Source organism: Eriocheir sinensis, chromosome 55 (assembly GCF_024679095.1).
Source record: "Eriocheir sinensis breed Jianghai 21 chromosome 55, ASM2467909v1, whole genome shotgun sequence".
Classification (NCBI taxonomy): Eukaryota; Metazoa; Arthropoda; class Malacostraca; order Decapoda; family Varunidae; genus Eriocheir; species Eriocheir sinensis.
In genome coordinates this window covers 4,935,271-4,960,757 of record NC_066563.1, presented here as the reverse complement: position 1 = coordinate 4,960,757, position 25,487 = coordinate 4,935,271, and the positions used below count along the sequence as shown (strand labels likewise).

The 25,487-nt window shown below is 40.8% G+C and overlaps 2 protein-coding genes across 12 annotated transcripts; one reads left to right on the top strand and one right to left on the bottom strand.

Moving 5' to 3' along the window:
• Positions 1-489: 489 nt before the first annotated feature.
• LOC126983945 (glutathione S-transferase Mu 4-like) lies at positions 490-9,992 on the bottom strand. 2 transcript variants are annotated; one of them, XM_050837197.1, is made up of 5 exons: positions 9,840-9,992; positions 4,924-5,064; positions 4,342-4,521; positions 3,993-4,088; positions 490-1,624 (listed from the first exon to the last, which is right to left on the bottom strand). In XM_050837197.1, exons 1-5 carry the CDS (start codon positions 9,873-9,875, stop codon positions 1,424-1,426), a joined length of 654 nt encoding a protein of 217 aa, XP_050693154.1. In that variant the 5' UTR covers positions 9,876-9,992; the 3' UTR covers positions 490-1,423. The 2 variants fall into 2 exon arrangements, with proteins under 2 accessions (XP_050693154.1, XP_050693153.1); XM_050837196.1 differs by lacking the exon at positions 9,840-9,992 and adding an exon at positions 7,094-7,254.
• On the top strand, positions 7,268-23,295 carry LOC126983944 (glutathione S-transferase Mu 2-like). Of its 10 annotated transcripts, none has more exons than XM_050837185.1 (6): positions 7,268-7,334; positions 10,741-10,796; positions 12,088-12,228; positions 12,627-12,806; positions 13,044-13,136; positions 13,309-13,669. In XM_050837185.1, the coding sequence occupies exons 1-6, from the start codon at positions 7,283-7,285 to the stop codon at positions 13,531-13,533; spliced, it is 747 nt and encodes a 248-aa protein (XP_050693142.1). In that variant the 5' UTR covers positions 7,268-7,282; the 3' UTR covers positions 13,534-13,669. The 10 variants fall into 10 exon arrangements, with proteins under 10 accessions (XP_050693142.1, XP_050693148.1, XP_050693149.1 ...); XM_050837191.1 differs by lacking the exon at positions 7,268-7,334 and adding an exon at positions 9,453-9,556; XM_050837192.1 differs by lacking the exon at positions 7,268-7,334 and adding an exon at positions 9,569-9,587.
• Positions 23,296-25,487: the final 2,192 nt, after the last annotated feature.

Sequence of the window (25,487 nt, the reverse complement as noted above, 5' to 3'; positions counted from 1 at the left end):
TGCCCTTTCTCTTATCTCTCCCTCCATACCACCATGCTTACATATAACTAATCCAAGGTACTTAAACTCATTGACCTCCGTTTCTTCACAATTCACAATTATTTTGCATTCTTTTTCACATTCAATTCCCACTCTATATGGGCATACAAAAGCTACCTCACTTCTACTTAGCTCACAAACCATCACTTTACTTTTGTTGACATTTACTTTCAGCTTTCTCCTGTAACAGACACTATCAAAAACACTGACCAAACTTTGTAGGTCACTTTCATTTTCTGCAATGAGCACTGTGTCATCAGCAAACAGTATCGAATTCAGTACCCACTTCCTTCCCTCATCGAATTCTTACTCCAACTTTGCCCTTCATTTCTCTAATAACACCATCCATATAAATATTGAATAACCATGGTTATGACTAATAAACTAACGCATCAACTATGTAAATTTCAGATACCACTGATGGTGTAAGGAAAAATGATCTTCAAATAGTGAAAACATTACACAAATTTATTCATCCTGCAGTGAATATAAACTGCAGCAGAAATTAAATAGTTTCAGTACAAATCTTGAAAAATATCATTCACCAAGAAAATGACATTCACATGACAAGGCTGAGCAGTGTTACTTACTGGGGCTGGCAGTGAAGTGTACAAAACTCTGAGTAAGATAAGTTTCACCATTCTGCTCATCTTGTAAACAGTTCAAACATTTTAAAGTTTCAGCTTTTTCATCCATACTCACGATGCATGAGATCACATTCTGACTACCCCTTACAAAAGATAAGCAGCCAAGATTATTAAATATGCATCATCTTATAAAAAGCTGCCTCTTACATTTAATCTGGATATATGACCATATTGGTCAACAATAAAATCTAAGGGAAATCTCACATAGCTATGTTTAAAGCTGGATTTAGTTTATTATACTATTATTCCTTTAGCTGCCTTGATATTTTGTTCATAACCTTCTATAGGCTGGGTTAACACCAACAAATTCCATAAAACATAAAACTGAGATGTAACCTTACGGTAAAGACCCAAAATTCAAGTCTCGCTAGTGGGGTCCGTTAACAGCTGCACAATGATATCACAACTAAATTCAATAAATCTTGTACTTGTGTGGCTGCTGCAACAAGAAAATAAGTCGCAGCAGTACTGAGAGTTACTTGGTAACAGCAGAGGTAACCATCCAAGACGTAGATTTAACTTACAATGAGTATACTAATGGAATGAACACTAGAACTACACTGACCCAAGGCTGTACTAGTTACTCCATTACCTGCAGGGCATTTCAGAAGACAAACAAGACTGCCAAAGCTGAGAAGCAAGAACTAAATACTTGAGGAAATGTGCTATTCCCACACACAAGGTGAAAGATAACTAAATATATTAGTATTTTTTTGTGTTGTCCTCTGAATTTCCATCTACTTGTTGCCAAACTTGGCCATCCTGTTGTTGATGGGACTCTTCAAGAACCTGGGGGAGGCCATGTACTTCTTGATGGGCTCCAGCTCCTCAAAGTGCTTCTGGAACTCCTGCAGGTTCTTGGCATCCTTGAGGAGGTCCTTGTCCAGCTGGAGGTGTTCGTCCAACAGCTCATAGACAACAAAGTCCACAAATGAAATCTGTAGAGAACAGACACACCAATGGAACTCACTTGTATATAAAAATGTATTCTAATATGGAGCATTTTGTATCTAAAAGATGAGATCTGCACAAAGAGAACAAAAAAATTGATGCTCATCACCATCATCAGCCATTAATAGTCTACATTCATATCACAAACACTGTATAAATAAAGTTAGTCTATGCTTCTGTAATCACATCCCATCTTTGTAGGTGAGGCTTGGCCTTTGTAAACACAGCTTAGTCTCATGCGAAGGATTGTTTCTGGGTTACCAAACATCTACATTTATTCTAAATACAGTCAAACCTTGGTTTACAAGTGCCTTAGTTAACGAGTGCTTTGATTTACGAGCAAGGAAAAATCACAAAACATGCCTTGGTTTACGAGCTGGTATACAAGCATCCTGTTTGTTTGTCTTGATCTCAAGGGTTGGGACACGGGCTATATGGAGACCATCGGGGTCAAACGCATACTCCCTCCGGGGAGGGATCACAAACCCTTGCCGGGTGACGGCTCATGAATAGGAAGTGAGGATGCCGATAGATCGACTATCAGCTGACGTCAGCCCAGCCAACCAAGTTGGTCTTTCGATGAGGACTGGCGTGTTTTTTTGTACAAGTCAAAGACATGAGCGAGGGTTCCCTTTATTCGCCACAAGACGAGAGTGCTCAAAGAGGAGAACAATGGGAATCGTCTCAATTAGGGTTGCCACCTCGAGCTAAAAAAAATAAGGAATGCAACATCCCATTCTCCAATATAGAACGAACCCGTATTTTAAGGAACGGGTAACAACCTTAAGATTTCTCTAGCCTGCCATGACTGATAGCTGCTGGTGAAGGCAGGAGGAAGAGGGGAGAAACATAATTTTGTGGATTGGATTTTTGGTTCACCGAAAAATGCGCTCACTACAGTTTTAAAATACTGAATTTTATCTGCTTAACCATTCTTGACAGCCAATTGCTGACAAATGGCGTGGCAGGTTGTCAAACCAAGTCTCAGTTCGCGTTGTAAACTTGTGGAGATATCCGTGTACTCGTTTCTGATTGGATTTGTGCTTTTGTGTGTGATCTTAGTCTTTTTAGGACTACAGTGTGCATTGTTTGTGCTTTAACAATGTCCCTGGGAGAGATGGTTAAAAGGGATGATGGTGCAAATAAGAAAACAGTAACGGCGGATATTATGCTCGCAACAGGAACAGGGTGCGAGCCTCGACAGCTTGTATGCCCTCCTGGACGTGACCGACTCCCATTCACCCTCCATCTCAGATGATACGTTGGGTTAGCTTCACGGTGGTAGTCGAACGTAGTTCCGGTGGCTCGAGAATAGGAAAACTGCAGCTCCTAAACCCCGGTGCAAAGCCTACACCTCAAGCGTAATTAGCGGTTGAGGGGGTCTCTGTAACAACCGTAACACATCGATTTGTGCTTTATATTATTCATTATTGCAATTAGTTAGTAAAATTACTTTAATTCTGGATAAAATAACATGTAAAATGATTTTTTTTATATGGGATACATTAATGGGATTTTCATTAATTTTAAGAGAATTTTTCTATTTATGAGTGTTTTGGTGTGTGAGCAAAATTCTGGAACGAATTAAACTCGTAAACCAAGGTATGACTATATTTTTGCCAAAAGGCAGTCAATACAAGTATAATTAATCAAATGGATCACTGGTGGTCTGATTTCACCCACTTCACATCACATTTATAAACAGACAGCAAGATACTGAGGCTGCCAGGTTGGCAGCAAAATAGCTTGTTTTGCCAAATGCGGACAAATGGCCAGTGTGACATTTGGGTTACACAGTTTACCTTCCCCAGGTTTCCCAAAGCACCCATTTATAGACCAGCCCAAAAGGGAGGATGAACAGCTGAGTGAGCTGCACACTGACTGCCTGGGCTGGGATTTTAACCCCTTCACTCCGGTGATGCCGACGTTGGCGTCCAACGGGCATCCGACACCGTCACCGTATGGAAAGGGTTAGTCCTCTTCTAAACCTCTTTTATTTCCTCTTAATTCTCTTCTAAACCTCTTAAGAGTTAATGGCAGAGGATTAAGAGGAATTCAGAGGAAGATTGAGAGGTTTAGAAGAGGATTAATCCTCTTCCATTTCCTCTTGACCCTTTCCATACTGTGACGCCAAAGTCTGCGTCACGGATGAAAAGGGTTAACCTGAGCCTGCAGACTCATAGCTAGGCACGCTAACACAGAAGCAGAACAATAACTCACATGAAAATTTAATAAAGGTGAGACACCATGGCTGAGGAAGGTATTTTAAGTGCTGGTAATTTAATGGATAAGTAGCAGTGCCACAAACTTCTCAACAAAATTGTGTGGTGCAGAAAAGCTCCAAAACACACTTACATTGTCTCCAGCAAACCACGGCCGCGTCCCAAGGAAGTCTGAGTACTGCTTGATGGTCTTTGGCATGGCCTCGAGGTAAGCATCCTTGCCTGTGTCCTGTGAAGTGAGAGTAAAAACTAATAAATGAGCCACATACTCTCTTTTTTACATAAAGAAAGAGAAAAAATCAGATTGATCATCAATTATGACTATTTCCTAACATTAAGACACCAAAAAGAATGAAGTTGGCTCACACAGCTCTTAGAAAAGGTGGAAAGATCTCATGAGTTTATCTGACTAAGTTACTGAGAGCTTCATGTATAAATCAAACTAAAAACAAAAGTAAAACAGAACAATAGAATATACATACAAAGTCCCTGTAACAAAGACGGGTGAAGCCGTTGCGGAGGTCCATGGCCTGGTTCTCCAGCATGTCAACGCGGACCTTTTCCTCCTCGGTCTTGCCACAGAGGTCATGCTTGCGGGCAATGTAGCGCAGGATGGCATTGCTCTGCGTCACCTTGGTGTCCCCATCAAAGTAGTATGGAAGCTGCACAGAAAGCAACATGAGTGTAAGTCGGAGATTCTGCTGGGTGAATAGTTCTCAGAATGGATAGAAAGAACATCTGATTAATTCTGATATAAATGATTGTGTTTAGCATTATAGATTTAACAAGAGTAAAATAAAAATAAAGGATTATATCAGGGTTGTCTGATTTATATCAAAACCATGCCACAGCATTGGAAGAGCAAATACTGTAGTCCTGATATTCAGGTGGTGATAACAAAGACACTCTGTCCTGATATTCAGGTGGTGATAACAAAGACCCCCTGCATCCTAAAGCATGCTTGTGTTGCTGCTTGACTGACTGATTTTAACAAACTGAGAATTATCTCCATGGTACTTCATAATCTCGACTCGTTATCACACACACACACACACACCACTCACATTAGGGAAGTCCACGCCCAATGTTTCCTTGACGCTGAACCAGCATGACTTGTCATAATCAGGTGCCTCCCCACACTTGTACAACTTCTCTTCATACTCCGTCCCAGTGTACTCCAGGAGGAGGCGGATTGGCTGGGCAAGCTGAAGTAGAGGATAAGTATTTGATGAAAGTAATAACATGAGGATTTAGACATGATGGAGGAATGGAGTGATAAATGGTTTCCTTTTCCATGAAAATACAAATAGGGATATACACATAGGAAGAAAAATGGATTTACACATAACTGATATCTATCAGACTCCACTGAAGTAAGTGTCAAGCATGGAAAATATGACTATTATCATTGATGACAAGTTGAAATTTTAACCCGGTAGCAGCAGGGATCATGTTTCTTAATGGTCCCTCTAAGCGAGAAAAATGAGAAAAAATCATCCCTCACACAAACCATTTCATATACATCAAAGCTTTTGTGATCAGATTATGTATCATCTATTTTGGGGGGTTTATATCATGGAACAAATTTGGCCCGTCGCTGCTACATGGTAAAGCCACAAATTTGGACCGTCGCTGCTACTGGATTAAGAATGCTATGGGTTTTCAAGGCCAGTCAAATAATGGGAATTATCCAAAGAACATTTCAATTATCAAACCCAGAAACAATCTTCCCTCTATGTGAATTAATGGCAAGGTCTCAGTTTAATTTTGCAAGTTGCTTGGTGCCTTACTATAGAATGAATATCAAAATGTTAGAATCGGTGCAGAGGAGGATGACTAAGATGATTCAGGGGTTGAGAAACTTGCCATACGAGGAAAGACTCACAGTTAAACTTGCATTCTCTAGAAAGGCGAAGGGTGCATGGAGACATGATCGAGGTTTATAAATGGATGAAGGGCTTTAATAAGGGGATATTCTTTTTTGGGGGAGGGGAGGTAGGACCGGTAGGAAAATGGATAAATTCAGATTAATAACAAGATGGCAAAAATTGGTTTACTAACAGATGGTGGATGAGTGGAATAGGCAGTCATGTGGTGAGTGGTAATACAATTTGTCACATTGAAAATAGATGAGATAAATTCATGTATATTAGGCGATATTAGATAAAGACCCAGGAGCTGCCTTGTACAGGCCTACCAGCCTCTTGCAGACTCGTTCTTATGTTCTTATGCTCCTATTTTAGTGTTTGCCCATACTCACCCCTCGCAACCAAAATTGGCAAGGGAGCCTTTGAGACTGCGGGGAATGCGGCGGTAAACATGAAATGCATCGCATATACAGTTTTTGAGAGAACCAGGTGAGACAGGTGAGAGAACGAAACCTTCAGGATGTCAATATGGGTGAGTTTCTAGAGTTGACAAGTTATACCAAAAAAAATTAATAAGTGTTCTGCTGACATTATCATATGGAAGGGGCAATATACCAAACACTGGGTGGTTTTAGCTTCATTTTCCAATACTACAAGGTATCAATATGGGTGAGATTCTGGAGTTATAAAAAAAAAAGTGTTCTGCTGGCTTTATCAAATGGAAAGGGCAATAAACCGAGCAGTGGACAGTCTTACCATCATTTTTAATACTTCCAGGTATCAATAAGAGCTCACCGTGGTTACTAACACATGTGGGGGGTCATATATACCAGAGAGAGAGAGAGAGAGAGAGAGAGAGAGAGAGAGAGAGAGAGAGAGAGAGAGAGAGAGAGAGAGAGAGAGAGAGAGAGGTACTGGATGGAGGTATTTTACGTTGATCTGTGAGTCTGGGGACCTGGTGATGCTGGGAATTAAAAAAATAAGGTATAAGGTCTGCACGTCATGTTTAGTGAAGCCCTCAAGTTTAAGTGGTTAAGATTAGGGTAGATTAGATTGACTTATTAACACCCTGTCACCTCGTCTCTGACATGACCAATGCTCTTCTGTTGTCTTATAAATGAAATAAAACCGATTCTTACCGTTTGAATTACTAGTGAAGAACCCTTTTGTTGTCTACAGGATATTATTGGGTCTTTTTCCTTCTCCAACCCCTGACCGGCGTCCCTTCACACAAGCTCATATCTCCGTCAGTACACCTTATCACGCCGTAAAACTCCCTCCCCCAGAAGCACTGAAGACCCATGAAGCCAGAGGATGATATATAAATAGTTTTAGGAGTGCTGAGATGAACAAAGGCTATACTCACGCCGCGGATATCCCAGTAACCAAGCACGGGCGCCATCTTCTCTTGCTGGTGTTTGAATGTGCAATGCAACGCAGTAACGGTACCGACTAAACGGCACGGTACCGGTACCAGACTGATAGGTGCCGGTACCAATACTGACCTCGCTCACTCGGTCAATCCCTCATTTCCTCCCCCTCGACTGAGAAAACGATGGACAAAACTGAGATTACAAGACCTTCTCCTTTGTCTATGCAGCATCTGAGTAACTATATAAACCCTTGCCCATGGTAGAAGCTTATAAGTATTGTCCTTGCTAAACTAAGTGTAAAAGATCGATATATGGCCATTGTATATATGCACCATTTGAGGAAGTAAATTAATCTTACAAATCAACCCTTGCTCATGGTAGAAGACTCAATATATATAAATAAAATCATTGCTAAGCACACTAATAGATGGACAGAACTGAGATTACAAGACCTTTTCCATTGTCTATGCAGCGTTTGAGGAAGAATATCAATCTTATAAATCAAGCCTTGCTCATTCTAGAAGCTTCACTAGTTTGTCATTGCTAAATAAACGAAAACTGCATAAGCTCTTAAAAAAAAGATAGCCAAACCTTCACTAGTTTATCATTGAAGAACTAATTAACTGTAAAAGATAGCCAATCCTTCACTAGTTTATCATTGAAGAACTAATTAACTGTAAAAGATAGCCAATCCTTCACTAGTTTATCATTGAAGAACTAATTAACTGTAAAAGATAGCCAAACCTTCACTAGTTTATCATTGAAGAACTAATTAACTGTAAAAGATAGCCAAACCTTCACTAGTTTATCACTGAAGAACTCATTAACTGTAAAAGATAGCCAAACCTTCACTAGTTTATCATTGAAGAACTAATTATAACTGTAAAAGATAGCCAATCCTTCACTAGTTTATCATTGAAGAACTAATTAACTGTAAAAGATAGCCAAACCTTCACTAGTTTATCATTGAAGAACTAATTAACTGTAAAAGATAGCCAAACCTTCACTAGTTTATCATTGAAGAACTAATTAACTGTAAAAGATAGCCAAACCTTCACTAGTTTATCATTGAAGAACTAATTAACTGTAAAAGATGGCCAAACTTGAGGACAAAAAAACACTTCCCATCGTCTATGCAGCGTATGAGGAAGTAAATTAATCTTATAAATTTTAGCCCTTGCTCATGGTAGAAGCTTCAGTACTGTCAATGCTGAACTAACTCAAAGATGCCACCACCTGCATGTGAATCCATGAAGACCTTTTCCCATTGTCTATGCAACATTTGAGGAAGTAAATCATCTTAAAAATCAACTTTTATTCATGGTCGAGGCTTCAGGATAGACACAGATAAACAAACTCTTCTTAAAGTTGTAATGATGAGTATTTGGCGTCATTGTGAGGAGCGTATCGGGACTTCTGCTTTTGATGGAGCTCGGCCCGGGAAGCGGGAATGGCGCCAACTCTCGCCTCCCCGCCAAGTTTTGTATCTCCGCCCGCTTATTAATGATCTTAGGTAGGAATGAACTACAAATAAATGACTATGAAAACACAATAATATAGCTCATAACCGTAAAAGTAAACGACATTCAAAATAGACGAATATTCCCGAGAACCTAGTATAAAGCAATTAACGAGCCCCGCCAAACTTACTATAGCACTTCCGCCAAGCTTATAATTGATTTTACGCAGGAACAAACTACAAATAAATGTCTATGAAAACACAAAAATAGAGCTATATAGTAACCGTAAAGCTAAAGGTTGCTCAATATATACGAATCTGTTGCCAATACCTGTACCTGAGTTTTCGGTACCGGTATTACCGGTACTCATATTAACGGTACCTGCCTAATGCATTGTCAAGTGGCTGATAGCCTTGAACACGTCGACGCCCAAGTACACATATTTGACACATTATTGGGGGGAGTTTGGGGCATTTCCAGGGGTACTTTAATAATTCTGATGGTAATTTAACCCTTCTTTTGTACAATGAATATAAATAAACATTAATTCCAACCCGGTAAATCTCCTTTTCGACCTATGGAAATAATTAATGCGAGGGGCGGCAGCGTCTGAGCATATCAACATTTAGGCGCCCAAGCAGTGCAAGCACACCTCTTTCAAACGGCTTTCTTATGAGTTTTAAGTATTTCCAAGGGTAGTTTAATAGTCCTGTTTAATCCTTCTCTACAATGAACCTCAAAAAAACATTCATTATATCCGATTAATTTCCTTTCTGGCCTGTGGAAATAGATATAAGGAAGCTGCATAGACCATCGGATAATCAAATACATGAGGATGGCAACTGCTCTAAGTATATTACTCAGGGCCAACACTGTCCCACCCACTTCCCTGCCCTGCCAGACTCATCAGGGGCGTCATTTAGGGGGGTGCTGGGGGGGCAAGTGTCCCCTCAAGACGTATACTGGCTCGCCGTGTGCCCAAGACCCGCATTCAGGGTGTGTGGCCACGTAACCAATCCCGAAAACGGCATGAGTATATTGTTTGGCCTTTTTCTTGTCTCTTTTATTCGGCCTTTTTTATTGTCTAGTGCATAAGAATAGCGGTGATGCTGGCCCCAACCCCTCACCGGCGTCCCTTTACACAAGATCATTTCTCCGTCAGTATGGCTTACCACGCCTCAAAACCCCCTCCCCCAGAAGCACTGAGGACCCATGAAGCCGGAGGATGGTGTAGAAAGAGTTTTAGTGGTGCTGGAAGATTAATAAAAGCTATACTCACGCCACGGACATCCCAGTAACCAAGCACGGGCGCCATCTTCGATTACTCGTATTTGAATGTGATGCATTCAACTTGTGGCTGATAAAATAGCAATAAAGAAAGTGAGGAAATAGAAGAAAGGAAAAGTTACTTGAAAAAACTCTGGAAGGAAAGACATATAGAGTTCAGAAGACTAAAACACAAGTGCAAAATCAGTGAAAAAATATAAATGTCAAGTGAAAACTGAAGAAAATAAGAGTTGAAGCATGAGAACATTGAATGAACAGAGCCGCTGCAAAGAATATCGCGGGACCACGTACATCTGCTGATCTGATATTCTTAAGCACCTATAGCCTATAAGCGCCCAAGTGCACATATTAGACACAGTTTTGTGGGGAGTTTGGCGCTTTCCTGACGGTAGTATTAGTGACCCTGGCGGTAGTTTAATCCTTCTTCTGTACTATGAGCCTAAAAAAATTACTCATTAGAATCCGATTGATCTCCTTTTTGGCATTTGAAAATAGTTAACGTGAGTGGCGGAAGCGTCTGAGCATAGCAACCTTTAGGCATCCGAGCACACATATTTCAAACGTATTTATTGGGAGTTCTGGTCATTTTCAGGGATATTTTGATGACCCTGATGGTAGTTTAAACTTTCTTATGTACTATGATCTTATAAAAACACTCATTAGGACCCGAGTAATCTCCTTTTTAAACTTTGGAAACAGATAATGAAGCTGTATAGACCATCGAATAATCAAATACATGAAAATGGCAACTGCTCTACTGATATTGTTCAAGGCCAAGGCTCCCACTTCCCTGCTGCCAGACGCTAGTGTTTGTTGCCTCTCTAAATAATCTTCTTTCCTGCCGGTGTTGCCCGTGGCTGTGGTGAGAATATCTGATTTTGGTATTGTTACAGTACGTGCGATTCATCAAGCCATGTCACCTATCCTCGGCTACTGGAAAATCCGTTGTGTAAGTATGCAAAGCTGTATAGTTATTAATTCATCTGTCTAATTATCTGTCCTATATTTAGTAGTAGTAGTAGTAGTAGTAGTAGTAGTAGTAGTAGTAGTATAGTCCGTTTTATTCCGTCTGTCCAGTCGCGAACATAGTTGTGGCATCTGCGCATTGCTAGTTCGTGATTGCATGAAGATCAACTTTATATTACTTTAATTACTGGAACGACTTGACACAACTAAATCCACTGGCCCCGACAACATTCCCGCCTTCATCCTTAAAACCTTTGCCCCCATCCTTCAGGCCATATTCACCCAATCATTATCATCCACCTCATTACCCTCTGACTGGCTTTTGGCAAACATTAATCCTTTATTCAAGACAGGTGACCGGACTGACCCAGCCAATTATCGCCCCATCTCACTAACATTGATTCCATGTAAAATTTTCGAACACATAATACACAAACACATAATGAATCACCTTGACGCAAACAACATCCTTACTGACTCACAACACGGCTTTCAACCTAAACGCTCATGTGAATTACAACTCATTACTACATATCACGACATTACGAGGCTACTTGACCGACGTGACATTAAACAAGTAGACACTATTGTTTTAGATTTTGCCAAAGCCTTCGACAAAGTCCAGCACAAAAGACTGACATAAAAAAAAAATATATATATATATATATATATATATATATATATATATATATATATATATATATATATATATATATATATATATATATATATATATATATATATATATATATATATATATATATATATATATATATATATATATATATATATATATATATATATATATATATATATATATATATATATATATATATATATATATATATATATATATATATATATATATATATATATATATATATATATATATATATATATATATATATATATATAAAACCATACAAAGTCTCAGGAAATCTCCTGCCATATTTATCACCAGCAGACTGGGGAGCAGAGGGATTTTCAGCAATATTACGGACAGATTACCGCCAACTTCTCACTATATACAAGAAAAAAATTGTGTTACGGGCGGAACAATTCCTAGGTAGTGACGCGATAAACTCTACGGTCACAGCCAGCCATTTTTACATTACTATGTGCAGTAGTAGTAGTAGTAGTAGTAGTAGTAGTAGTAGTAGTAGTAGTAATAGTAGTAGAAGTAGTAGTAGTAGTAGTAATAGTAGTAGTAGTAGTAGTAGTGCTATAATATCCATCATCATCAACATCATGCATCATTTTACTACTTCTTCCAGCTGGGACAACCCATACGTCTTCTGCTGGCGTACAAAAGAGTCGAGTATGAGGACAAGCGGTACGAAGTTGGGGACCCTCCAGAGTATGACAAGACCTGTTGGTTCTCCGTCAAGTTCAAGATGGGCTTCGACTTCCCTAATGTGAGTATATTAATTGTCCTTGATGAAACGAACCCACTACTCATCCATTATGTGTCTATATATCCACGATAAAGGCCTTTCCCAATGTCCTTCACCTCTCCCTGAATGATGTCAATGAATTCCTAATCCAGCAAAATGGGTTCCTACTCTTATCTTATTTACCTATCTTTTATTACTTCTACATATGTTCATGAAAATTATACTATATTTAGCTGATTGCATACCATGGACTTGCAGCTGCCTCACTACATAGACGGAGACGTGGAGATAATAATTCAGTGTATTCTTAATCTAGCAAAGGTTTCCATTCATATTTTATTTGCCCATCTTCTATCAGTTTTACACATAATCTTGAAAATGATATTCTATTTGGTTGATTGCATCTCCTGGACCTGCAGCTGCCTTACTACATAGACGGGAACGTGAAGATAACTCAGACGCTCGCCATCCTGAGGTACCTGGGACGGAAGTACGGGCTGGAGGGGAAGACGGAGGAGGAGAAGATACGAGTGGACGTCCTGGCAAATCAAGCAATGGATTTGGCGGATCAGCTTTTTACTGTCTGCTATTATCAATACGTAAGGACCTTTTTTGTTGCCCTTGACCTGCTTCAATTGCTGTGAACAAAGATACTACACATACGGATTCTTAGCTTAGCACACGATGATAGAAAAAAATATATATGCATACAATTCTGGGGTATCCAAAGACTTATCATGATTTACACAAAACAATAGATAATAAGGGAATACAAGAAAACATATACGGTTCCGAGTAACATTCTGTTGGTCTTTAAGCGCTGTTATACTCCACAGGATCGCAAGCCACAGTTCCTGAAGGAGTTGCCCGCCAAGATGAAACAGCTGTCTGACTTCCTGGGGGACAGAACCTGGTTTGCTGGGGAGACGGTAAGGTTATATCTTTCTCACTCACTCACTCACTCACTCTCTATCTATCTATCTATCTATCTATCTATCTGACTACGTATTCCTTCTGCATGATGTGTTTTCTTTTCTTAGTTACATACATACCCTCCTTTTTTTTCTTCTTCTACTCCTACATCTTTTTTTCATTCTCCAGCTGACCTTCGTCGACTTTCTGATCTACGAGTTCTTGGATGAGCATCGCATCGTGGCGCCAACCTGCCTGGACGGTGTCGTAAACCTGCAGCGCTTCCTGGCCCGTCTGGAAGCCCTGCCGCCCGTGAAGGAGTACATGGCGAGCCCCTCTTTCTTGCCGGCACCGCTCTTCAACAAATACTCGCTCTACGAGATCGAACAGCGGGCACTCAAAGGAAAAAAGTAGCGAAGGTTTAGCTGATCAAGGAGGAGGAAGATGATAATGAGTTGGTTTTGAAGAATGTTTCCGTCCGTGGGATCTCAAGGCGGGGACATCATAGAAATAATAAAATAAAAGTAATGATAAAAACGGAGTAATTTTACTCTCTGGATTTTATACTCTTAACTGTATCACGAATTTAAAAACGGCACTGTATTATGTTTTATAAAGAGACGATATGTTGAAAAAGCATCGGGAAAGACTGTTGAAAGGATTGGGGAAGGAGAACGAAGTAATGAAAGGTAAAGTAAGAAATGTGAGTGATAAAATTAATAAGTTCGTAGTTTTAGTAAGGGATGCTGAAGTGACTGAGGAAGGAGAGCGAAGTCATGGAGGAGAAGCGCGAGGTACATACATGGCGATATATTATTGATTGATAGTTTATTAATGCAGGTAAACAACAAGGGAGAAGGGAGGAACATGCCATCCCATCCCCCAGGCAGGACCCTTCCCCTTTCCTCCCAATAGTAAGATAGTAAGAGTGACTTAGTATTCTGCTGACGCTCCTTGATTATGGTAAATTTAATCTGTTATCACCACACTCTAGATTAGACTTTCGTACACAATGATGACAACGCCACAATCATGACTCGCATTCAGCGTCACCAGATTATCGTACTCGGAACATCGTATTTTCCTGTTTCTGACCCCATAACAATTGCAGAAAAAACATCGATAATTAACCATCTGAACTCTAATTGTAAATGTATATCGTTATCAGTGTAGGCTCGACAGTTTTGCGCCTCAAGCAGACGAAAAAAGTATGCCTAGTACGACAATCTGGTAACGCTGCTCTCATTGCTAACTGAGAACTAATATTGATTCTTTCACACCCTAGTTGTCGTATTACATAGCTCATAACTCTGTGTGTGTGTGGGGGAGGGGGGGGGTAAAAAAAATTTCGACTCATATTTACATAGATTTTTGGCATTACTTTTTACATAGAGATTTATAATTTTGTAAGCTCATTGATAAAGTTCATAATTACATACATATTAATTTTGTTCTGCTGGCGTTATCATACTGAGAGGGCATTTCACCAAGCAGTGTGGAGTCCTAGCTTCATTTTTGATACTATACAGCGCCCATATGAGCTCAGCGTGATCATTAACACCTGTGGGGGTTCTTACTGAGTCGAAGTGGTGCTGGGAATAAAGAATCAATAAAGGCTACCAGGTCAGCGTGTCAGGTTTAGTCAAGTCCTTAAGTTTAAATGGTTAAGGCCGTGATCAGTATTACATAGACTTTTTACGCCATACTTCGTTCCTACATGATCAACTGCTCATATGTTGTCATATAAACAGAATAATACCAATCAATAGTGACGAGCCCTTTTGTTATCTAGATGATCATATTTTATCTTCTTTTGTCTCTAGTACATAAGAACAGTGGTGATGCTGGCCTCAACACCTCACCGGCGTCCCTTTACACAAGCTCATTTCTCCGTCAGTATGGCTCACCACGCCTCAGAACCCCCTCCGCCAGAAGCACTGACGACACATGAAGCTGGAGGATGGTGTAGAGAGAGTTTTAGTGGTGCTAAAAGATTAATAAAAGCTAGACTTACACCGCGGATATCCGAATAACCAAGCACGGGCGTCATCTTTGCTTGCCAATACTTGAATGTGAAATGCAATGTCAAATACTTGGCTGATATTCTAAAGCATTTCGGCGCCCAAGTGCACATATCAAACACGGTGTTTTGGGAGGTTTGGGACAATTCCAGGGGTAGTTTAATGATCCTGGAGGTACTTTAACCCTTCTTCTTTACTATGAACCTAAAAAACACTCATTAGAACCCGACTGATCTCCTTTTTGGACTTTGGAAATAGTTAACGTGAGAGGCGGAAGCGTCTGAGCATAGCAACATTTAGGCGCCCAAGCATACATATTTCAAACGATTATCTTGTGAGTTCTGGGCATTTTCTGCGGTATTTTGATGACCCTGATGGCAGTTTAAACTTTCCTCTGTACTATGAACCTAAAAAAAACACTCATAAGAACAAGATTAATCTCCTTTTAGGCCTTTGAAAATAGATAAGGAAGCTATATAGACCATCAGATAATCATCAAACACGTAAAGATGGCAACTGCTCTACGTATATCACTCAAGGCCAAGGTTCTCGCCCTCCCACTTCCCTGCTGCTAGTGCTTGTTGCCTCTTTAGAAGTCTTCTCTCCTCTCCTGCTGGTGTTGGACGCGGTTGTAGTGGGCATATTTAATCTTGGTATTGTTACAGAGCGATTCATCAAGCCATGCCGCCAGTCCTCGGCTACTGGAAAACCCGTTGTGTAAGTAGGCAAACCTAGTTATTAATTCATCTGTATCTGTTTGTCCTATATGTAGTAGTAGTAGTAGTAGTAGTAGTAGTAGTAGTAGTAGTAGTAGTAGCAGAAGTAACAGTAGTAGAGTTTGTTGCACCGTCATCCGTCCTCCAATTGTTTATGTTAATTTTCTACATATCAACTTACGAAGTCTCGGGAATTCTCCTGCCATAGTTATCGCCAGTAGATTGATCAGCAGAAGGTTTTTCAGCAAGATTTCCACCAGACTCTCCCCAATTATTCAATATATATAAAGATTAGATGGTATTAAGGACATAAACTTACTTATTTTGTGGCGCCACCATCAGGCTCATCAAAATACCTCTGAAAATGCCCCGAACTCCCAAGCAAAACGTTTCAGCTATGTGTGTTTTGGCGCCTTAATGCTGGTATACTCAGACGCTTCCGCCTCCCACGTCAACTATTTCCAAAGTCCAAAAAGGGGATCAGTCAGGTTCTGATGAGTGTCCTTTAGGTTCATAGTGCAGAAGAAAGGTTAAACTATCGCCAGAGTCATAAAACTAACCCTGGAAAAGCCCCAAACACACCAAAAAAACGTGTCTAATATGTGTACTTGGGGGCCGAGGTGCTTAAGAATATCAGCCACTTGACATTGCATTTCACATTCAAATATCACCAAGCGAAGATGGCGCCCGTGTTTGGCTACTGGGGTATCCGTGGCGTAAGTATAGCTTTTATTCATCTCAGCACGCCTACAACTATTTAAATATCATCCTCCGGCTTCATGGGTCATCAGGGCTTCTGGGGGAGGGGGTTTCGAGGCGTGTTAAGCTATACTGACGGAGAAATGAGCTTGTGTAAAGGGACGCCGTTGAGGGGTGGGGCCAGCATTAGGCTTTTTCTTAGTTCCCGCCCAGTTGAGTCAAGCACGCTACCCCCTACTGACTCCACTTTCTTCATCAACATCATTATCATCATGCATTATTCTACTACTTCTTCCAGCTGGGACAACCCATACGTCTTCTGCTGGCGTACAAAAGAGTCGAGTATGAGGACAAGCGGTACGAAGTTGGGGACCCTCCAGAGTATGACAAGACCTGTTGGTTCTCCGTCAAGTTCAAGATGGGCTTCGACTTCCCTAATGTGAGTATATTAAGTGTCCTTGAGGAAACGAACCCACTACTCATCCATTATGTGTCTATATATCCACAATAAAGGCCTTTCCCAATGTCCTTCACCTCTCCCTGAATGATGTCAATGAATTCCTAATCCAGCAAAATGGGTTCCTACTCTTATCTTATTTACCTATCTTTTATTACTTCTACATATGTTCTTGAAAATTATACTATATTTAGCTGGTTGCATACCATGGACTTGCAGCTGCCTCACTACATAGACGGAGACGTGGAGATAACTCAGTGTATTCTTAATCTAGCAAAGGTTTCTATTCATATTTTATTTGCCCACATAATCTTGAAAATGATACTCTATTTGGTTGATTGCATCTCCTGGACCTGCAGCTGCCTTACTACATAGACGGGAACGTGAAGATAACTCAGACGCTCGCCATCCTGAGGTACCTGGGACGGAAGTACGGGCTGGAGGGGAAGACGGAGGAGGAGAAGATTCGAGTGGACGTCCTGGCAAATCAAGCAATGGATTTGGCGGATCAGCTTTTTACTGTCTGCTATTATCAATACGTAAGGACCTTTTTTGTTGCCCTTGACCTGCTTCAATTGCTGTGAACAAAGATACTACACATACGGATTCTTAGCTTAGCACACGATGATAGAAAAAAATATATATGCATACAATTCTGGGGTATCCAAAGACTTATCATGATTTACACAAAACAATAGATAATAAGGGAATACAAGAAAACATATACGGTTCCGAGTAACATTCTGTTGGTCTTTAAGCGCTGTTATACTCCACAGGATCGCAAGCCACAGTTCCTGAAGGAGTTGCCCGCCAAGATGAAACAGCTGTCTGACTTCCTGGGGGACAGAACCTGGTTTGCTGGGGAGACGGTAAGGTTAACTTATCTTTCTCACTCACTCACTCACTCACTCACTCACTCTATCTATCTATCTATCTATCTATCTGACTACGTATTCCTTCTGCATGATGTGTTTTCTTTTCTTAGTTACATACATACCCTCCTTTTTTTTCTTCTTACTTCTACTCCTACATCTTTTTTTCATTCTCCAGCTGACCTTCGTCGACTTTCTGATCTACGAGTTCTTGGATGAGCATCGCATCGTGGCGCCAACCTGCCTGGACGGTGTCGTAAACCTGCAGCGCTTCCTGGCCCGTCTGGAAGCCCTGCCGCCCGTGAAGGAATACATGGCGAGCCCCTCTTTCTTGCCGGCACCGCTCTTCAACAAATACTCGCTCTACGAGATCGAACAGCGGGCACTCAAAGGAAAAAAGTAGCGAAGGTTTAGCTGATCAAGGAGGAGGAAGATGATAATGAGTTGGTTTTGAAGAATCTTTCCGTCACTGGGATCTCAAGGCGGGGACATCATATAAATAACAAAATAAAAGTAATGATAAAAACTGAGTAATTTTACTCTCTGGATTTTATACTCTTAAACTGTATCACGAATTTAAAAACGGCACTGTATTATGTTTTATAAAGAGTCGATATGTTGAAAAAGCATCGGGAAAGACTGTTGAAAGGATTGTGGAAGGAGAACGAAGTAATGAAAGGTAAAGTAAGAAATGTGAGTGATAAAATTAATAAGTTCGTAGTTTTAGTAAGGGATGCTGAAGTAACTAAGGAAGGAGAGCGAAGTCATGGAGGAGAAGCGCGAGGTACATACATGGCGATATATTATTGATTGATAGTTTATTAATGCAGGTAAACAACAAGGGAGAAGGGAGGAACATGCCATCCCAACCCCCAGGCAGAACCCTCCCCCTTTCCTCCCAATAGTAAGATAGTAAGAGTGACTTAGTATTCTGCTGACGCTCCTTGATTATGGTAAATTTAATCTGTTATCAACACACTCTAGATTAGACTTTCGTACACAATGATGACAACGCCACAATCATGACTCGCATTCAGCGTTACCAGATTTTCGTATTCGGAACATCGTATTTTCCTGTTTCTGACTCCATAACAATTGCAGAAAAACATCGATAATCAACCATCTGAACTCTAATTGTAAATGTATATCGTTATCAGTGTAGGCTCGACAGTTTTGCGCCTCAAGCAGACGAAAAAAGTATGCCTAGTACGACAATCTGGTAACGCTGCTTTCATTGCTAACTGAGGACTAATATTGATTCTTTCACACCCTAGTTGTCGTATTACATAGCTCATAACTCTGTGTGTGTGTGGGGGGGGGGGGGAGGGGGGTAAAAAAAAATTCGACTCATATTTACATAGATTTTTGGCATTACTTTTTACATAGAGATTTATAATTTTGTAAGCTCATTGATAAAGTTCATAATTACATACATATTAATTTTGTTCTGCTGGCGTTATCATACTGAGAGGGCATTTCACCAAGCAGTGTGGAGTATTAGCTGCATTTTTAATACTATACAGCGCCCATATAAGCTCAGCGTGATCATTAACACCTGTGGGGGTTCTTACTGAGTCGAAGTGGTGCTGGGAATAAAGAATCAATATAGGCTACCAGGTCAGCGTGTCAGGTTTAGTCAAGTCCTTAAGTTTAAATGGTTAAGGCCGTGATCAGTATTACATAGACTTTTTACGCCATACTTCGTTCCTACATGATCAACTGCTCATATGTTGTCATATAAACAGAATAATACCAATCAATAGTGACGAGCCCTTTTGTTATCTAGATGATCATATTTTATCTTCTTTTGTCTCTAGTACATAAGAACAGTGGTGATGCTGGCCTCAACACCTCACCGGCGTCCCTTTACACAAGCTCATTTCTCCGTCAGTATGGCTCACCACGCCTCAGAACCCCCTCCCCCAGAAGCACTGACGACACATGAAGCCGGAGGATGGTGTAGAGAGAGTTTTAGTGGTGCTAAAAGATTTATAAAAGCTAGACTTACACCGCGGATATCCGAATAACCAAGCACGGGCGTCATCTTTGCTTGCTAATACTTGAATGTGAAATGCAATGTCAAATACTTGGCTGATATTCTAAAGCATTTCGGCGCCCAAGTGCACATATCAAACACGGTGTTTTGGGAGGTTTGGGACAATTCCAGGGGTAGTTTAATGATCCTGAAGGTACTTTAACCCTTCTTCTTTACTATGAACCTAAAAAACACTCATTAGAACCCGACTGATCTCCTTTTTGGACTTTGGAAATAGTTAACGTGAGAGGCGGAAGCGTCTGAGCATAGCAACATTTAGGCGCCCAAGCACACATATTTCAAACGATTATCTTGTGAGTTCTGGGCATTTTCTGAGGTATTTTGATGACCCTGATGGCAGGTTAAACTTTCCTCTGTACTATGAACCTAAAAAAACACTCATAAGAACAAGATTAATCTCCTTTTAGGCCTTTGAAAATAGATAAGGAAGCTGTATAGACTATCAGATAATCATCAAACACGTAAAGATGGCAACTGCTCTACGTATATCACTCAAGGCCAAGGTTCTCGCCCTCCCACTTCCCTGCTGCTAGTGCTTGTTGCCTCTTTAGAAGTCTTCTCTCCTCTCCTGCTGGTGTTGTACGCGGTTGTAGTGGGCATATTTAATCTTGGTATTGTTACAGAGCGATTCATCAAGCCATGCCGCCAGTCCTCGGCTACTGGAAAACCCGTTGTGTAAGTAGGCAAATCTAGTTATTAATTCATCTATCTGTTTGTCCTATATGTAGTAGTAGTAGTAGTTGTAGTAGTAGTAGTAGTAGTAGTAGTAGTAGTAGTAGTAGTAGTAGTAGTAGCAGAAATAACAGTAGTAGAATTTGTAGCACAGTCATCCGTCCTCCAATTGTTTATGTTAATTTTCTATATATCAACTTACGAAGTCTCGGGAATTCTCCTGCCATAGTTATCACCAGTAGATCGATCAGCAGAAGGTTTTTCAGCAAGATTTCCACCAGACTCTCCCCAATTATTCAATATATACAATGATTAGATAGTATTAAGGACATAAACTTACTTATTTTGTGGCGCCATCATCAGGCTCATCAAAATACCTCTGTAAATGCCCCGAACTCCCAAGCAAAACGTTTCAACTATGTGTGTTTTGGCGCCTTAATGCTGGTATACTCAGACGCTTCCGCCTCCCACGTCAACTATTTCCAAAGTCCAAAAAGGGGATCAGTCAGGTTCTGATGAGTGTCCTTTAGGTTCATAGTGCGGAAGAAAGGTTAAACTATCGCCAGGGTCATAAAACTAACCCTGGAAAAGCCCCAAACTCACCAAAACAACGTGTCTAATATGTGTACTTGGGGGCCGAGGTGCTTAAGAATATCAGCCACTTGACATTGCATTTCACATTCAAATATCAGCAAGCGAAGATAGCGCCTGTGTTTGGCTACTGGGGTATCCGCGGCGTAAGTATAGCTTTTATTCATCTCAGCACGCCTACAACTATTTAAATATCATCCTCCGGCTTCATGGGTCATCAGGGCTTCTGGGGGAGGGGGTTTCGAGGCGTGTTAAGCTGTACTGACGGAGAAATGAGCTTGAGTAAAGGGACGCCGTTGAGGGGTGGGGCCAGCATTAGGCTTTTTCTTAGTTCCCGCCCAGTTGAGTCAAGCACGCTACCCCCTACTGACTCCACTTTCTTCATCAACATCATTATCATCATGCATTATTCTACTACTTCTTCCAGCTGGGACAACCCATACGTCTCCTGCTGGCGTACAAAGAAGTCGAGTTTGAGGACAAGCGGTACGAAGTTGGGGACCCTCCAGAGTATGACAAGTCCTGCTGGCTCTCCGTTAAATTCAAGATGGGCTTCGATTTCCCTAATGTGAGTATAAAGTATTATCCTTGATGAAAGAAATCCACTACCCATCCATTATTATTCTATTATATACACGATAATGGCCTTTCCCATAATGTCCTGCACCTCTCCTTGTATGATGTTAGAGCCTTCTTACTCTGACAAAGGTTCCTATTCTTATTTTAGTTGTCCATCTTTTACATTATGTTCTTGTTAGTGATACTCTTTTTGGCTGGTTGCATCTCATGAACTTGCAGCTGCCTTAATACATAGACGGAGACGCGAGTGTATTCAGTATTCAGTGTATTCTTAATCTAGCGAAGGTTCCTATTCTTATTTTTGTTGTCCATCTTTTTTATTTTAACACATGATCTTGAAAGTGATGCTATAATCGCCTCGTTCTATCTCCTGGACCTGCAGCTGCCTTACTACATAGACGGGGACGTGAAGATAACCCAGTCGATCGCCATCCTGAGGTACCTGGCACGGAAGTACGATCTGGAGGGGAAGACGGAGGAGGAGAAGCTACGAGTGGACATCCTGGCCAATCAAGCAATGGATTTGGCGAAGGAACTTTTTACTGTCTTCATTTTTGAATACGTAAGGCCTTTATTTATTGCCCTTAACCTACTTATATTGCTGCAAAAAAAGATAAATACAACACATGTGGACTATTAGCTTAGTACACGATGAAAAAGAAAAAAAAGATGCATACAATTCTGGGTTATTCAGAGTCTTTTATCCTGATTTACACAGAAAAATAAAGCCATAGCAAGGGACTGAAAGGAAACATATACGGCTCCGAGTAACATTCTGCTGGTCTTTAGGCTCTGTTATACTCCACAGGATCGCAAACCACAGCTCGTGAAGGGGTTGCCCGTCAAGATGAAGCAGCTGTCTGACTTCCTGGGGGACAGAACCTGGTTTGCTGGGGAAAGGGTAAGGTTAATCACTCTTTCACTCTATATATTTATCTCTCCACCTCTCTATCTATCTATCTCTTTCTCTACCTCTCTATCTTTCTATCAACCTATCAATCTATCTCTCTATCTATCTATCTATCTATCTACCTCTTCATATTTTTCCACTGTTGCATACGCCCATAGTTTATTCATTTTATTGCACTTTATTTATCTTTACTTCTTACTTTTGCTCCCACACTTCTTCTCCAGCTGACCTTCGTCGACTTTATGCTCTACGAGTTCTTGGAAGTGCATCGCATCGTGGCGCCCACCTGTCTGGACGGTGCCTCAAACCTGCAGCGATTCCTGGCCCGAGTGGAAGCCCTGCCCTCCATAAAGAAGTACATGGCGAGCCCCTCTTTCATGGCGACCCCGCTCTTCAACAAATACTCGCCCTACGAGATCGAACAGAAGGCACTCAAGGAAAAAAAGTAGCTGAAAAGAGGACACCGGCTGCGGGGGCTTAGTTGATCGAAGAGGAAGAAGATGATTGATTGATTGATTGATGGTTTATTGTTGCCAAAGCACGCACACAAAGGAGAAGGGAGGAACGGGGACATCATACAAAAAATAATAGTAATGATGATAACGGATTAGTTTTATTTTCTGGAATCTATACTCCTAAACAACATCATGAGTTTTAGTTTTGTTTTCTGGAGTCTATACTCCTAAACAACATCATGAGTTTTAGTTTCATTTTCTGGAATCTATACTCCTAAACAACATCATGACATATCGACAAAAGAATCGACATTTTGGAAACAAAGAAAGGAAAATATGATTTTTAGTTGGTTTAGTTTTATCGACAAAGAAATCAAGTTTTAGGAACAAAAAAGGACTTGAACTTCGCTCTGACTTGAACGAAAATAAAGATTTGAAAAGACTGTCAAGATTAACAATTAAAAAGAAGGGAAGGCTGTTGATAAAGCCGTACCAGCCGAAAAAGAAAAAAAGGTTGTCATGAAAGTTGTATCGTCCGTAAGGGAAGACTCACGCAATCAAAATCATGGACGAGTCTTATCTGGGGTGAATAAGACTCATCCATAACAACAGGCAGCAAGGAGAGAGGAAAAACACACACCACCTATAGACCACAACACCGTCAAAATTATGGGTGAGTCTTATCTGGGGTGAATAAGACTCATCCATAACAACAGGCAACAAGGAGAGAGGAAAAACACACACAACCTATAGACCACAACACCGTCAAAATTATGGGTGAGTCTTATCAGGGGTGAATAAGACTCATCCATAACAACACAAAAGAAGAGAAACACTACACAACACCACCTGTAGGCTCTGTCATCAAAATCTGAGGAAACACAACTTTCAAGGAACATCATCAAGGCAGTCAAGCTCACTACAAGACTTGGGCAGAACGGACTTACATTCTTATCTTACATACTTAACTTACTTACTTTCTAGAATAATTAACATGAAGTGGAGATGTGCAAGGGAGCCATCATCAGCCCAGGTAAGGTGTGCATCCCATGGAACACTCTGATCCCTTTCACACCATTATTTTTTTCGTTTTTTCCTGTCTTCCCGTCTTGCAATCCTCCTCATTTTCTCTCTTTTGTTTCCTATTTTCCTCTTCTTCCTTTACTTACTCTCTTTACGCTATTTTTATCTTCGAATGTCTCCTCGTCTTCCAGTTTTCTTCAGAGAGAGAGAGAGAGAGAGAGAGAGAGAGAGAGAGAGAGAGAGAGAGAGAGAGAGAGAGTAATAATGTAGTAATGGAGTAATAGAGCAATTTACGTAAGAAAAGCAGCACCTTCAGCCCCCCGGTGATGGTAATGCAAGGCGCGGGAGTGACTCACCCCGCGGGGTGTGGTGTTCCTCGGGGCGGGCTGAAGGTGGTGAGCCGCCGGGGAAAGACACGCGCGAGGAAACAGCACGCCCCGCCGCCACCGTGATGAGTCAAGAAGCGCGGGCGTGGGCGAGGGCGTGGCTCCCGGCGGCTCCGGCCGTGCAACATGTATAATAAGGCGCTTAATATAGGTTGATTTATATAGTGAAATGATTATATAAAAATAGTAACTTTTTATATAGATATCTTAAAATGATTTTAATACAAGATAGTCAACATATTGACATGTTCATATATGAATTTTTATGCAGATATATTACTTTTTGTGGCGTCAGGAAGGTTTTTCGTCGCGGCGCATGAAATGAGTCAGATTCGGCGAATTTTCGTCGCGTCAAGCTCGAGCAAAACCTAATGAAGTTAGGAAGGTGTACTTGGTGGCAAATGAAAGCTCTTTTAATACAGATTAATAATCAGAAAAAAATTGGAAAGCACTAAGTAAAAAAAGTTATATGCAAAAAAAAACAGGATGTGTCCAAATCGAGGCAAAAGGGCCGAAAAACGGCTATTTGTGACGGCTCGACGACAAACTTGGAATCAGCTATCAAAAAATTCTTCGAGCTGGTTCAACTACATTGCCAAGAGGGGCTACATGCCAAATTACAGCCTTCTAGAGGCAATAGCAATGCCATGGACACTAGACAAAAACGACAGTGAGGCACTTCCTGCTCTGGTGCCCGGCCTATGCAGAGGAAAGGAAGAAATGTGAAAGGCTGCAACAACCATACGCAGAAGAAGAGGACGACACCATTGGAGAATTTTTATTTGAAAATGACCACACCGAAGAAACAAAAGCAACAGTACAGAAGTTTTGGACAATAAGAGAAAAAGAACGAAAGAAAAAGAGGAAAATAATAGACCCAGACGTACAGAGGCCCCGGAGAAATCTCAAGCCGCCTGTGACATCAAGATCA

What these genes read in the sequence shown, in the direction of transcription:
- LOC126983944 (XM_050837185.1), top strand. Translation starts at nt 7,283, where the DNA reads ATGGACAAAACTGAGATTACAAGACCTTCTCCTTTGTCTATGCAGCAT. An exon ending in TTTGTCTATGCAGCATCTGA is followed by an intron (nt 7,335 to 10,740) that starts GTAACTATATAA and finishes GTATTGTTACAG; the next exon opens with TACGTGCGATTCATCAAGCC. An exon ending in GCTACTGGAAAATCCGTTGT is followed by an intron (nt 10,797 to 12,087) that starts GTAAGTATGCAA and finishes TACTTCTTCCAG; the next exon opens with CTGGGACAACCCATACGTCT.
- LOC126983945 (XM_050837197.1), bottom strand. Translation starts at nt 9,875, where the DNA reads ATGGCGCCCGTGCTTGGTTACTGGGATGTCCGTGGC. An exon ending in GTTACTGGGATGTCCGTGGC is followed by an intron (nt 5,065 to 9,839) that starts GTGAGTATAGCT and finishes CCTCTACTTCAG; the next exon opens with CTTGCCCAGCCAATCCGCCT. An exon ending in GTCTTTGTTACAGGGACTTT is followed by an intron (nt 4,089 to 4,341) that starts GTATGTATATTC and finishes CTCACTTCACAG; the next exon opens with GACACAGGCAAGGATGCTTA.